Source organism: Pleurodeles waltl, chromosome 1_2, assembly GCF_031143425.1.
Source record: "Pleurodeles waltl isolate 20211129_DDA chromosome 1_2, aPleWal1.hap1.20221129, whole genome shotgun sequence".
NCBI lineage: Eukaryota > Metazoa > Chordata > Amphibia > Caudata > Salamandridae > Pleurodeles > Pleurodeles waltl.
This window is the reverse complement of record NC_090437.1, coordinates 974,415,495-974,429,714: the sequence shown is the minus strand read 5'-3', so window position 1 is coordinate 974,429,714 and position 14,220 is coordinate 974,415,495. Positions and strand designations below refer to the sequence as shown.

The 14,220-nt window shown below is 41.7% G+C and overlaps 1 protein-coding gene across 6 annotated transcripts in view; it reads left to right on the top strand.

Annotated features, from left to right (window-relative positions):
* Window positions 1-14,220, top strand: part of FIP1L1 (factor interacting with PAPOLA and CPSF1) — a 510,903-nt gene that overhangs the window by 311,512 nt on the left and 185,171 nt on the right. For all 6 annotated transcript variants that reach the window (XM_069201295.1, XM_069201279.1, XM_069201288.1 and 3 more), the window contains one exon: window positions 7,374-7,480. In XM_069201295.1, the coding sequence (XP_069057396.1) occupies window positions 7,374-7,480 (107 nt within the window). The remainder of the gene's footprint in view (window positions 1-7,373; window positions 7,481-14,220) is intronic.

Here is a 14,220-nt window from a genome sequence, read left to right as displayed (position 1 = left end):
TGGTCCCTTTGGAAGGCGTCGCTGGAGCAGGATCTTTGGAAGGCAGGAGACAGGCCGGTGAGTTTCTGGGGCCAAGGCAGTTGTCGTCTTCTGGTCTTCCTCTGCAGGGGTTTTCAGCTAGGCAGTCCTTCTTGTAGTTGCAGGAATCTAATTTTCTAGGGTTCAGGGTAGCCCTTAAATACTAAATTTAAGGGCGTGTTTAGGTCTGGGGGGTTAGTAGCCAATGGCTACTAGCCCTGAGGGTGGGTACACCCTCTTTGTGCCTCCTCCCAAGGGGAGGGGGTCACAATCCTAACCCTATTGGGGGAATCCTCCATCTGCAAGATGGAGGATTTCTAAAAGTTAGAGTCACTTCAGCTCAGGACACCTTAGGGGCTGTCCTGACTGGCCAGTGACTCCTCCTTGTTGCTTTCTTTGTTCCCTCCAGCCTTGCCGCCAAAAGTGGGGGCCGTGGCCGGAGGGGGCGGGCAACTCCACTAAGCTGGAGTGCCCTGCTGGGCTGTGACAAAGGGGTGAGCCTTTGAGGCTCACCGCCAGGTGTTACAGCTGCTGCCTGGGGGAGGTGTTAGCATCTCCACCCAGTGCAGGCTTTGTTACTGGCCTCAGAGTGACAAAGGCACTCTCCCCATGGGGCCAGCAACATGTCTCTAGTGTGGCAGGCTGCTGGAACTAGTCAGCCTACACAGACAGTCGGTTAAGTTTCAGGGGGCACCTCTAAGGTGCCCTCTGGGGTGTATTTTGCAATAAAATGTACACTGGCATCAGTGTGCATTTATTGTGCTGAGAAGTTTGATACCAAACTTCCCAGTTTTCAGTGTAGCCATTATGGTGCTGTGGAGTTCGTGTTTGACAGACTCCCAGACCATATACTCTTATGGCTACCCTGCACTTACAATGTCTAAGGTTTTGTTTAGACACTGTAGGGGTACCATGCTCATGCACTGGTACCCTCACCTATGGTATAGTGCACCCTGCCTTAAGGCTGTAAGGCCTGCTAGAGGGGTGTCTTACCTATACTGCATAGGCAGTGAGAGGCTGGCATGGCACCCTGAGGGGAGTGCCATGTCGACTTACTCGTTTTGTCCTCACTAGCACACACAAGCTGGCAAGCAGTGTGTCTGTGCTGAGTGAGAGGTCTCCAGGGTGGCATAAGACATGCTGCAGCCCTTGGAGACCTTCCTTGGCATCAGGGCCCTTGGTACTAGAAGTACCAGTTACAAGGGACTTATCTGGATGCCAGGGTCTGCCAATTGTGGATACAAAAGTACAGGTTAGGGAAAGAACACTGGTGCTGGGGCCTGGTTAGCAGGCCTCAGCACACTTTCAATTGTAAACATAGCATCAGCAAAGGCAAAAAGTCAGGGGGCAACCATGCCAAGGAGGCATTTCCTTACACAACACATCTGTTTTATCTAAATTAAATCATTCCCTGTTTCAAAGCTCACTTTATTGTGTGCGTTTGGTAGAGGGGTGAGGAGGGAGGGCAGAAATGGTGAGTTCACTGCTGTTCAGTTCTTGGCATATCATTTTCCATTGTCAAGGCAGTAACGTACGTAGAGGCCAGGTGTTTTGCAGGAGTGGGATTTGAACCAGCCTTTTGTAGGGGAAATATCTGCAAAGTGGGCAGCGGCATGCATCTGCATATTTGTATCAAGCTTAAGCTTGAAGTGCTAAGGCTTTGCATCAAGATAATCTGATATCCTATCCAAGGGGAAGTCACGGTCACTGGATTAGTCTGGGATCTTTGCATACACTTTTCCCCAATACTGTGCCAAACTCTCACGGTAAACAAATGGTCCTGATTATGTGTGATGCTATGCGCCAGATTGGTACGACAACCACAGTTTTCTCATTTGAAAACTGTCACTAAGGACACCATGGAAAAAAACATTTGGTGCCTAAATTGCTTTGCTTACAAAAGGGCAGAATATGCCATTTGGGAATGAAAAAGGTGGTTAGACCTGCAACACAGATGTCGAGTGCAGAAAGGTGGAAACATTTGGTGTACTACTTGTTTCTAAAACGTTGCAGCCACATCACTCTGATTGTGAAAGGCATATGTTGGCTAGCCTGTTGCACTATGCTTCTTAAAGGTTACACTCATGGTCTGTTTCAGCATGTACAAAGGAATCAAAAACTAGATTACTTCTTAGTATACCAGTGTATGTACTGGTATTTCTTGTCCGTGTACCTAGCTAGAGAGCAACACAGCACTGTTCAATCGCTGCAGACCTGAGTTATAATTGGGGATTGTTTATAGAGAATCAGGATTTTCATGGAGGTATAGTATTCTCTGAAGAGAAATGTTTAAGCTTTATCAATTCCACAAGAGTGGGGTAGTGCTGATGATAATGAGGATGCATTCTCAGATAATACCTCGAGAAGGCCTGCCTTCTGGTTGTGTCCTATTTTTGTAGGTGTTTATTGCTAGTATTATGATGTCCTGGCTTCTAGTGTTGCGTTGTCCACCTGAGTTAATTTCTGTACCAGGTACGGGTAGGTGACAGTTTTGATGTGCTTGTTTGTGATGCAGGGTGTCTTAAAGATGATGCAGTCTTTGAGGATTAAATAGTGTAATTCAACCATTGTCAGGATGGGGAGGAATTTAAACCCCCCTTTCTCTATATTTACAGGGATGTAAAGAAAGCAATTTCATCACAACAAACCCAAAATGTATCTTAGGTTTTCTTTTAGTCTTTTCATATTAATTAGATGATACAGCTGCTACAAAATATTGTGCCAGTGTGAGACTTTGCCAACAGAAGTGTTGGATAATAGGAGGGCTGTTAAGTATTAAATAGAAAAGTTAAAGGTAGTATGGCAAATTCAATACTTTTTTGTTGAAAATACTACCCGCTTGTGGGGTTAATACAGTTATTAAGACGGATGTTGTTAGATGGATTAGGAAATCAATTCAGTTATTACAGGTGAGTGCAAGAAAAATGCCTCTTTGACATACATATATTTTTTTAATGTAGCCATCTGCCCACCTCTTGCAAATGTATTTATGTTCAGTCAAGGGAGTAAGCTGATGTTGAGCAGACAGTGTTAAACCATTTGTTTGCTACTACTACCACTTCGCTCCCACCTCTATAAAGGAAAAATACTGCAGCACAGTTGATGCACAGCATGTGACTCGTTAATAGCTGCACACTACAAATTAATTGTGTACTAGTAACAGTTATGTAGCTTGAGAGACTGTGTACAAGTGAGCCTTCCACCTCACCAGTGAATAGATACCAGTATTTCTACCATGCTCAATACAATTTTGGGGATTATCTTTCCTGCATCTTTAGTTGTCAACTTGTTTCAGCTGTGCCTGCTCTAATTGTCATCTGGCTTTCGTTAGGACCTAAGATCCCTTCTTTTTTCCTTGAGTTTATTTACTTATTTGTTCATTGTTCCTCATACACATCTCATGCTATTCATGCAATTATGAAATCAATACATTAGACTGGTCGCTTTGTGTGTGCGACTTATGAGAGAAATAAAAACCTGCATGTAACAGGGCCATGTTTTTCTTCAGCTTTTTTCCACATCTTTTGGTGGTCTTGAAGAACACAGCAAAAACAAGTTACACCACTTTGACATGCTAAACACACATGTCCTAGATAAACCATATAATGGATGGTTGCCATCTTATTCTTTGCATATTGATGCCAGAAGGGTAATGACTACAGGTAGCACTGCATCACTTATCTGTTGCTTTCACCCCTGGCAGGAAGTGGGGAAGGCCTTGACTTGCAGCCTGGCTCAATGACAACTCTGCACCCAGACGCCTGTGGGATTTCTAGTACTTACCTCTGGTAATTTCTTACTCCCCCAGCCCCTGGTATTCTAACACACTTACTCTGGTTGGGCACCTCCATTCTTATACAACTTTCTTAGTTTATGGTTTGCCCCGCCCCCCACAGGGCCCCATGTATTTCTATGCTTTTTCTGCTTGTTGCGAAGTCTATATTTTGTGTGTTGATATCTCCAAATAGAGATTTACCAATGTTAGTATAGCCTTAGTGTTGTAATAAAGAATACTTTACTTTTGCAACACCTCATTTGGTTCTTATGAACAGTTACTGACTGACTACTGTGGTATTGCAAGTGCTTTACATTCCTTCTAGAAAAGCTTTAGCTGCTCTCCAAAGCTACCCCTAGAGAGCTTTTGCTATCTGCACACCTAATTACTATTAGTAAGGGTTGCTTGGACTCAGTATAGGGTACCACTCCATAGTTGTACTCCATAAACTTGAGCCATCCTCCTACAATAGGTCTGCCCTATGTTACCAAAGTACATGTTTACTTTGACAATGAGCCTCATGCAGCCCCTTTTTTCCAGAGTTAGAAATTCGCATTGACGGAGACCTTTGTTTGTGTTAGATTCAGATTCTCTCCAAATGCTATAATTTATTTCATAACAAAGATGATGGGAGGTGGATAATCTTTTCCCTGATGCAGTCCTTTACTTGAATCTACAAAATACCCATGGTCTGCACATGTCACCTGACTCCGCCCTAGCGTCCTCCTATCGTCCTCTATGAAAGTGCTTCTTCTGAAATTTACTGCAGGTTCTCGCAAGTCCTGGAATTACTACCTACCAAGGATAAGACTAATGTGAATTTGGTCACACAGATCTCGCAGCTGGGGCTACCTTCTTTTGAGCCTTGTCTCGTTTAGCGATCCCATTATGAACCCTGTTCTGGAGGCTTCATCCAAGCTCTCCTCTGCCTCGGATGTTAGCTGTTAAATTGCTATATGTTATGACTGAGTTTTGAGGAACCCTGCACCAGATATTCTAGTGGTGCAGGCTTCTTCCTGTAAACACAAAAACACAGATCATCCTCATTGCCTTAGTTTGGGCTTGGAGACTGGGTGCTTGGAACTCCATGTCTTCTGCATCACTCTGTCTACAATTTCAGGAGAAGCTGCTATCCTTACCCCCTCCCACCCCAGCACACACCCACCCAACAACAGGGGAGAGTGCTAGAGCGGAACCACTGCAACCTACACCTTCATGTGTGGGGATTAAGCAGAATCAACTACTAGGTTTGCCAGTTGGTTAGTGGAAGTGGTTCCAGCTACACACTACCTTTTCACAGAGACCATATGTTTTGATTGCCCACATTTTGTTCTGTGGTGTGTGGACAAATGATTTGACCCATGGTAGACTTACTTGTTAACTCATAGTTTAAATGAGCCAAGCCAATTCTATGGCAGGGCTTTGCAGTAGGTACAGTTAAACGTCAAGCTTTCCTCCTTTTCTTTAATAATTAATTAAATTACTGTTGTGGTGTGCTTCCTGAAAGGTTTCCAGTGGCACTGTTTATTATGCCGTGGTGGGACCTTAATCTGTTCTTCACCTTTCCTGACGTGTGCTCCATTTGAGCTGTTACACATTTTTACTGAGGTTCTTTACTTTGAAAACCATATTCCTGGTTGTAATCACTTGAGCTTCCTGTGCTACCGAGCTTCTGGAAATATCAGGCCACCCCCCTCATTTGCCTTTCTTTCCAGATAAGCTGGTGCTTAGGATGAATGCCTTCGGTATTCGACAGTTCATTATCCTGCTGTATTTTTTTCTTCTCCACATCCTTCCAAGGAGGAGGAAAGATTACACACTTAGGTTCCGCGTCATGCCCTCAGCGTCTTCATTGACAGAACCAACAAACTCTGCGTGGACGATCAGTTGATAATTGAATACCCTGTTGCGAATAAGGAAAACACTGCCCTGAAAGAAAGTTTATCCCACTGTATAGTCTTCTTTGCTAAGCTACGTCATGCCTGCCCAAAAAAGGATCATTCTAAATGAATCGGGGCTCATTCTAGAAGAGCAAAGGCTGTAACTACAGCTCTGCCTCAGGGTGTGGCTGTTTTCAACATGTCGGGCCGTTATGAGGGCTTTTGTCCATAATTTTACGTAGCACTACTATATTAGTTGTAAGGTCTGCTGGAAGTGCCATTTTGCCCTGTAGTACTTCTGGTGTAAGTCCACTCCTCAGACAAATCACCAGGGACTGCTTTGGTGAGAAATCAGGTTAGAGAGATGTTCATCTGAATAATACGTTACTTATCCTTGGTAACACTTTCGGATTAACACACTTCTTTAACTTCAGGTTCCTCACCACCCACCTCCCCATTCTGTGGAGTGGACTAACAGGAATTAATAAAATCTCCAGTTAGATTTTGCACGCTGCCTGTTTCACGTTGTCAGTTTTGTCTCTACATATGAAGGTATGAAAAAAACTGACGTCACTGTGCATGGATGGTGCCTCCATGTTATCAAATCCAGGAGGAATGTAGCTGTCACTGACACAGTAAGCACCTCCTACTGGCACATAAGAGTTATTTAAGCTCTTCAGATGGTGCTCTGAAAACTCTTCAAAAGGTGAGCAGTCAGTGGTTAGGTAGAGTACAAAACAGAAAAAGGGTTACAGATCCTAAACATAGATGTTCTGTTAAAAAGAAGCATGTGGGTTGACTATACTTCAGTTGATACAAGTGTTCTCCTTACAAACGCATTGGTATTGTTTAATTTGTTTTTGTGTGATGTTTTGAAATTACTTCAAATAATCAGGTTCTTTTTACATATGTGACCAAATATTTATTTATTCCAACAGCTGTTTTTATGCAAAACCTTTTTCACATTACTCAGCCAAATAGATTATTAAAACACCTAAGGTCAGTTGCGTCCACTAGTACAGTTCAGCCATTTTACAAGGAATTAGCAATGGCGCTGCTTTTAGGTTTCACAGTTAAGAAGTGTGACTGTTTTCATAATGTGTTGATAAATGCAAGAACCCCCTGGAGGCAATTACAGTTCTGCTTAAATAATCCATAAGGAATCATTTAATTGAATCTTCCTGAGCATTTAACACTCAAAATCAGCATCGACCCGCTAGCATTTGGGAATTGCTCAGCTTTTTTGGTTTAAGAAAAAACATTCAGAGAATTTTAAATAGTCATAGTTGTAGACCTGTTGCCCCTGATTTATAATGCTGTTAAGCAGTAGTGTTATGATTGCTGTCTGCTGCTGAGGTGAAATGGTTCATAAAAACAAACTTGGTTGAGGGTACAGTGGATACATGGAAATATTTAGGAGTGGTTGTGTGTTGGTGAGATGTTCAATAATTGATTTTTACTCTTAGTGTATTAAAACAAATGTATTCGTTGATTTAACACACAGTATTTATAAATCCATATTCAGATTTGACAGATCATACATCTAAGATTTTGTTAAAACATACTTGATGGAGATAAAACCTATTAGACACTAGCTTTTTTACACACTTTCTCAAATTCATGAGTTTTTAACAAATAGTGAATGTGCTCAATGTCTAAGATGTCTCACACTAATAGAATTATATATGATTTTTTTCAAGGTACAACAGGGTCGTGCTGGAAATTCAGAAAAAGATTCAGCTCCTCAGTCTGTCAAATCAGAATTTACGTCTCCTCCGCCACCTTACAAGGGAATGCCACCTCCAAGGTTAGTTGAATTAATGCAGATGACCATGTTAGGCCTTTCTCTAGAAGGAAATTTGAATTATCTGGCGATGTTCTCTAGTTTGTAAACAGTATATCAGACAATTCTAATTAATTTAGCTGCACACATTAACTTTTCTGATGTTATTCTTGTATTCAGATTCCCTTAACAATCAGCATAGTTGAACACTGTAATCATGGCTCCTCAGTAATACCAGGGGCTTGAGCGCCACCCTCTTGTTACCGGATGCCCTTATGAAACACAGAACCAGCCATTTCTATTGCTTGTCGAAGGCTGAAGAATTAGAAAAATATCCCCATATTTCACAATGTAGCTTTCTTATAAATAATGCCTCCTGTTTAAGATTTTGCCAGGCAAATGTCTGATGGCTCGTTTTCTAAAAATTCTAAAGAAACATTTCTAGCCTTTTAACAGGCCACTATTGTGTGTCACCGTATTCATGTTGACGTTTTAACAGTCTATTGGTACTTGCGCTAACCAAGGTTCCTTTTTTTTATGTCACCACAGAACAGCATAATATTGCAAGCTAAAGCCATGCTTACGGTCAGATGGTGGTTTTAATTCTGCATGTTTTCTATCTTGCAGTACATTTTTTCTCTCCACTTGGGTTAGATTTGGTTTGCTGTTGGTCTCTTAATGATCTTGATTGTAGTCCTTTTTTACTTTATAACAAAAGATGCCTTTGTTAATGAATTATTTTCTTGAAAGGAAGTAGTGTGAAAACCTTTCATGTTTTCCTTTGGCTGTCAAGTGACAGTGTAAACTTCCGAACAATACAAAGAGTGCTTCATCTTGTTTGACTTTGAGAGATCCAGCTTTTATATAACTTTGAAACCACCTTTAAAATACATTTAAAAAAACAATCGTTTGCCTAATCGGAGCAAACTAGAGCGCACCGTTTTATTGTTTGCTCCCCCTCAGTGAAGTAAATGGAAATGTTCTTATTGTGCTACTTTGTCCACATTTAAGGTTGTCCTACTCATTTGATTTAGCAATTTAGAATTTCAGCATTCCATTGTGATTAGTAAAATCCATAAAGAAACCATTCCTCCAAATGTACAACCAAACAAAATGACAAATCAGATCAAATGCAGGCACATCAAAAGGGTATAGATGAGGTATAATTAAAATTCTGGACAAGAGCACTGGAGTATTATGTTTGCTTCCTGATACCAAAAAATTATTTTACTCATAAGATCCATTCTGGATCGTCAGTTCTTCAACATATTTGTAATGATACAAATCTTCCAGATATATCTCCATTAAGTCATACCATTATAGGAGAAGGATGATTTTCTGGCAACTTCATATCTAAAAGATATGTACTTTTGCATACTAATTAATGCATTGCATCTAAAATATATCAGGTGTATCACAAAAATATTTTCATTATTAGTTCAAAGATTGACCATTTGCCATACAACTAAAACCAAGGATGTTTACAAAATGTCTGTTAGTTGTGTTAGTAATGGCACATTTAATACATTCAGGCATAAAAGTGTACACTTTACTTAGACGACTGGCTGCGGAAGCATAGTTTGTTACTAGAATGCCAAACAGGTCTACTGATATTAACAAGTGTGGGTTTCACATTCAACATGAAAAAGTATTCTCCCAGTCCTCAGGAAAATAAGTCTTTCCTGGGAGTGGATTTGAATAGATGTGTGACTAGTTCAGGACTGGTTAAAGCAATCAGTGGTCACAAGTGAAAGGAACAGGTATGATGATAGGAGTTGCAATGGTTGAGAAACAATAATATGTTAAAGCGGAGATATTTCAAAATCCCAGCAGCCATCATTAAAATCGATGCATCTTACTTTCGGGGAGCATTGACGTTCCTACAACACCTTCAACTTAGTGGTCTGATCAGGAAGCAGTGAATCATGTCAACTACCAAGATTCAGAAATTGTGTATCTGGAAACAAAGTCTTTTCAAAGTTAAGTTCACAACAATGTGGTACAGATTCTAATAGACAGCACAATGTTTTCACCCTTTGTCAAGCCTAGCACAAACTATTTGGCAATCGGTCATTGCTAGGAAGATCACAACTGTAGTGCATCTTGTACCAGGAGAAGAAAATGTGCATTCAAACCTGCTAACAAAGTGGGCAAGAATCCCACACTAGTGTTAATTAATCAATTAATCAGGATTTGTAAAGCGCGGCTAATCACCCAACAGGGTATCCAGGTGCCTGCAGGACACAGAGGCTTATTCGAACAGCCAGGTCGTGAGGGCCCATCGGAATTCCAGAAGTAAGGTGATGGTCTGGCTTTGATGGAAAGGCTGCACAAAAATAGGGGGAAAAAGCAAGGAGAAGCCACTCAAAAACGGGGGAGAAAAGCAAGGACAAAGCAATAAGAACAATTGAAAAGCAGTGAGAAAGCACACAAAAAACGGGGGAAAATGCAAGGAGAAAGCAGTGAAAACAAGGGGAAAGCAGGAAAAAGGCACACAAAAAATGGGGGACAAGCAAGGAGAGAGCAGTGAGAATGAGGGAAAAGCAAGGAAAAGGCACTAAAAAAAATGGAAGGAAAAGCAAGAAGACAGGAGCAAGAGCGATGCAGCAGCACAGGAAGAGCTGGGCCTTAGCTGTCAAGAATACATTTGGGCACTTGAGACCGATGTCTCTTGGTCGTAAAGGAGAATGGAAAATACCAACTCATTGGTCCATGGCTTTACCATACTTTGTCAAAAACATAATGACCTGTTGATTAATTAGTTAACGGTACTTGCTTACACTTTTGCCATGTATCCATGAATCCCAATAGAAATGAACATGTTCCCAATATTTTAGATGACACTCATTCTAATTGGAGTCTGTGGGCACTTTAGACTATGTATTTACATCCGAGTCACCTGTCATAAGGAAACTAAATTAAGATTCCTCTACACAAGGATCTATTAATGTCTCTGGGAGGAAGAGTTTTAAACCAAACTTTTTCACTTGGACTCTTGAAATCTTAGAACTGGCAGTGACAGAATATGTCCATGCAAAGAAGCTCCTTGCTTTGCATGGTTCCTAGTTTGGTGGGACAACTGGTTGTTATCTAGGCACGTGTGTGAACCGTGGTTGGTAGGGAATTTGTGAATCCCCTCAGATTCCAGTATTTTCCTTCAAACATGAGGAAAATGTGTTTTTATGCAAAGTTTGAGGATGGCAGTGCTTCTGGGTAACAAATAGTCATCAGGTCCACACAATTCACACCACCATGAATTCCACTGGGTGTTTACTTCTCAAAAATGTCTTGGTTTCACGATGTGCACACTGTCATTGAAGTTCAGAAGAGAAAAAAATATTGAATACCCATCCACTACTCTATTAGAAACACACTGTTTGGCTTACCACAAGCGCGAGTCCAATTGTAAATGCCATTAACAAATAATCTAAAGAAAACCAAATGTAGAATTCACTGTTGAAAAGATAATTGGAATATCCGAATACTGAGCCTGTGACTGTCAGCTCGATAGCTGTAAAGCCATGTCAAGGCACCAACCAAATTACGGGCCATTGACACACCTTTCATGTGTGTGGGGATTTGGGTGTATTATCATATGGTATGGCTGTGCAGCCTTACATTGGAATACACTTGCAAAAAATGCCTTGGGTCCAGTGAGGCTCATTTGAACAACTTAAGCTCAACCCTGGGTAGCTATGGCTTTTGAGCAGGAAAGCTTGCACTAACTAACTTATTGTAAAGCTTTTAACAGTGCCAAACAATGAAACAAGAAAGCCACACAACACAAAAGAAAAACCACACCAATTTATAAAAATATATTTTTAGGACATTTTTAGAGTCCAGGATGAGCAAAATATACTGGAACGTTCTGGGGGGATACAGATGTATACAGATGTTGTTAAATTACTCAGCGTGGCTAAAATCTGCAGTTAATACTCTGGCACCCCCTAAAACCAGGACCAGTAATAGAAATAAACCATCAGCATCCTGGTTTAGCGAGAACCTTAGAGCTCTTAAACAAGGTTGTCGCAGGCAGGAACAGCTATAGAGGAAGGACTACAGCTCCCTAGAAAGACAAAAATACAAACAGAGTATTGCTGAATACAAGAATCAGTCCTTGAAAGAAAAATCAATTTACTACACAAGCAAATTAAACAGACAAAAAATTCCACCAAAGAACTATTTCAGACGGTTAACAGGCTCAGCTTTACACCCATTAGTAAGTTGGCAGCAGTTCTTTGTAATACTTTTGACAATTTCTTTCTTAAAGTCGAGAATATATTTAACAAATTCTCCTTAAGCAATTCTACTTGTCTCTTTGGCAGTAATACTACATCAATCGTTCCAACCAAACCACTCTTGGAGGAATTTGTAGATTTTACTTTTGATCAAGTAAAACAAGCCATTCGTACAATCAAGTCTGTCTCTCCGTTTGATTCCTTCCCACCACCTGTGGTATAATTGGTGAGTGACTCAGTCACCACTATTCTGACCACGATTTTCATCCTAATGTTTAGTTCCGGCTTTTTTCCCAAAGCTTGGAAATCAGCATCCATTCTCCTCTTACGTAAAAAGGAAAACCTTAATTCCTTGGATACTCATAATCATCAGCTTATCTCCCGTCACCCCTCCCAGCCAAAATTTTGGAGAAGGTCATGAACCAACAATTGGCATCTCTCATCGAGAGTGACACCATTTCTTGGATGTTACCCAATTCGGCTTCAGAAGTGGGCACAGTAGCGAGGCAGCACTGATTGTGGCCACTGAAGACATCCAGTCAACTTTGGATAGAGGCAGCAGAGCAGCTCTTGTCCTCCTTGACCTGTTTGCGGCCATGACCTTCTGTTTGAACGGCAGCTTCGATCAAATGTACAGCTTTATCACTGCTCCTCTCCTTCCATTGAGAGTGTGTGCAAAATGTTTCTTTAGCGGGAATTCTCCTCAGGGCAGTTCTCCTTGCCCTGTGGGGTTCCTCAGGTCTCTTCATTGAACCTGATCCTGTTTAATCTTTGTCAAACCCCTTGCCAGTTTAATCAAATCATTTCGGTTTTCGTTGGTATCTTATGCCTACGACACCGAGATTGTTGTCTCTTTCTTACAACGATCAGATCTCAGGTGAGGCCTTCCGGAACTTCATGCCAGCAGTTAGTAATATTGTAAGCCACAGCCGTTTGAAGTTTAACTCTTCTAAGACGGAGGTTCTTTTATTACGAAATAATGTTTAGTTCTGCTCCCACTCTTGGTGGACACAAGATCTTGGAGTTTTGCCCACTCCATCTAAGAAGGTAAAGAACCTTGTTGTCACCTGGGATGAGAATCTTACTTTTAAAAGCCAAGTAAACTTACTAATTTCTTCTTCTTTTCACATGTCAAAAATCATAAAGAACATTTCCACTTTATTCCTTCCGTTACTCATTGTAGAAGCCAAGCAGGTGACACTTTTCGGTTGAATTGGAGTTTTCCACTTTGCGATGCACTTCCTTTTTTATGTTATGTTTTCAGTGTTTTTTAAATATGCTAATTACCCATGAAGGTATCCAGGAACCCTGTAGCCAGTGTGAGAGGCCAGCTGTGGAGGGCTTAATCGAAGAGCCAGGTTTTTAGGTTCTTGGCCAAGTCAAGAATAGAGGAGTAAGCCCGAATGTGTTGTGGGAGGTTGTTGCATGCTTTAGGGGCCAGCTATGGGAAGGTGCTACCTATCCTCTGCTTTTGTGTACATAAGATGTGTGCTAGTGAGAGACAAGCAAAGTGAATGTGTTTGGAAGGTTGGTGGAAATAAATGTCTGTTCAGGCAAGCAGGGCGTGTGTTGTGGAGAGCTTTATAGGTATGAGTGAGGAGTCTGAAATATGGGGCGACTGTGTATTGGGAGCCTGTTGAGTTCTCTTAGATGTGGTGTGATATGTGTTCTGCCTGGGGGAGATTGAGGGCTAGTCTGGCCGCTGCCTTTTGAGCCTTTTGCAGGCTTTTTGTGAACTGGTTGGTTACCCCTGCGTACAAGGTGTTTCCATAGTCCATTCTGCTGGTGAATGTAAGCTTGGGTGGTTGTTTTCCTGGTGTTGTCTGGTAGCCACTTGAAGATTTTCGTTATCCTTAGGATGCTGAAGTAGGATGAGGCCACTGTGTTGACTCAGTAAGCTATGTCCAGTTTGTTCTGTATGATGATTCCTAGGTTTCGTGCTTGTCAGTAAGGTGTGGGGGGTTGGTCCAAGGTCTTTGGGCCACCAGGTGGAGGCCCATGACGAGGTGTCTTTCCCGAAGACTGCCACTTTGGTCTTGTCTGAGTTAAGTTTGAGGCAATTTGATTTCAGACAGGTGGCCACTTCGAACATGCACAGGGTGAGCTTGTTCCTGGTGTTGGATTTTGTTAGCGATGTGAGGATGTTGATGGCGTGAGTCTGTATGATGACAGCTAGTAGAGTTATGCAGGTGTTAGAGTGTCAAGCTAAGCCAGGAGCCCTATGTAACTCTGCAGATGAGTTCTTGTGTTTCAGAGGAGTAGGGGGTATGTTGAATGCTTGCGTTCTTCTGGTGTGGATAGAGCTTATCCATTTGAGAGCTTTTCTTTTGATGCCTGCTCTGTGAAGTTGTTGGATTTGAATGGAATGGGAGACGGTGTCAAAAGTTGGCAATAGGTCTAGGAGAATTAGGTCTGCAGCTTCTCCCTGTCGAGGACCATCCAGATGTCATCCTTTGCTGCTCTGAGGGCTGTTTCTATACTTGTGGTTAGGTCTAAATCCTGTTCATGTGGCGTCTCGAAGTTGGT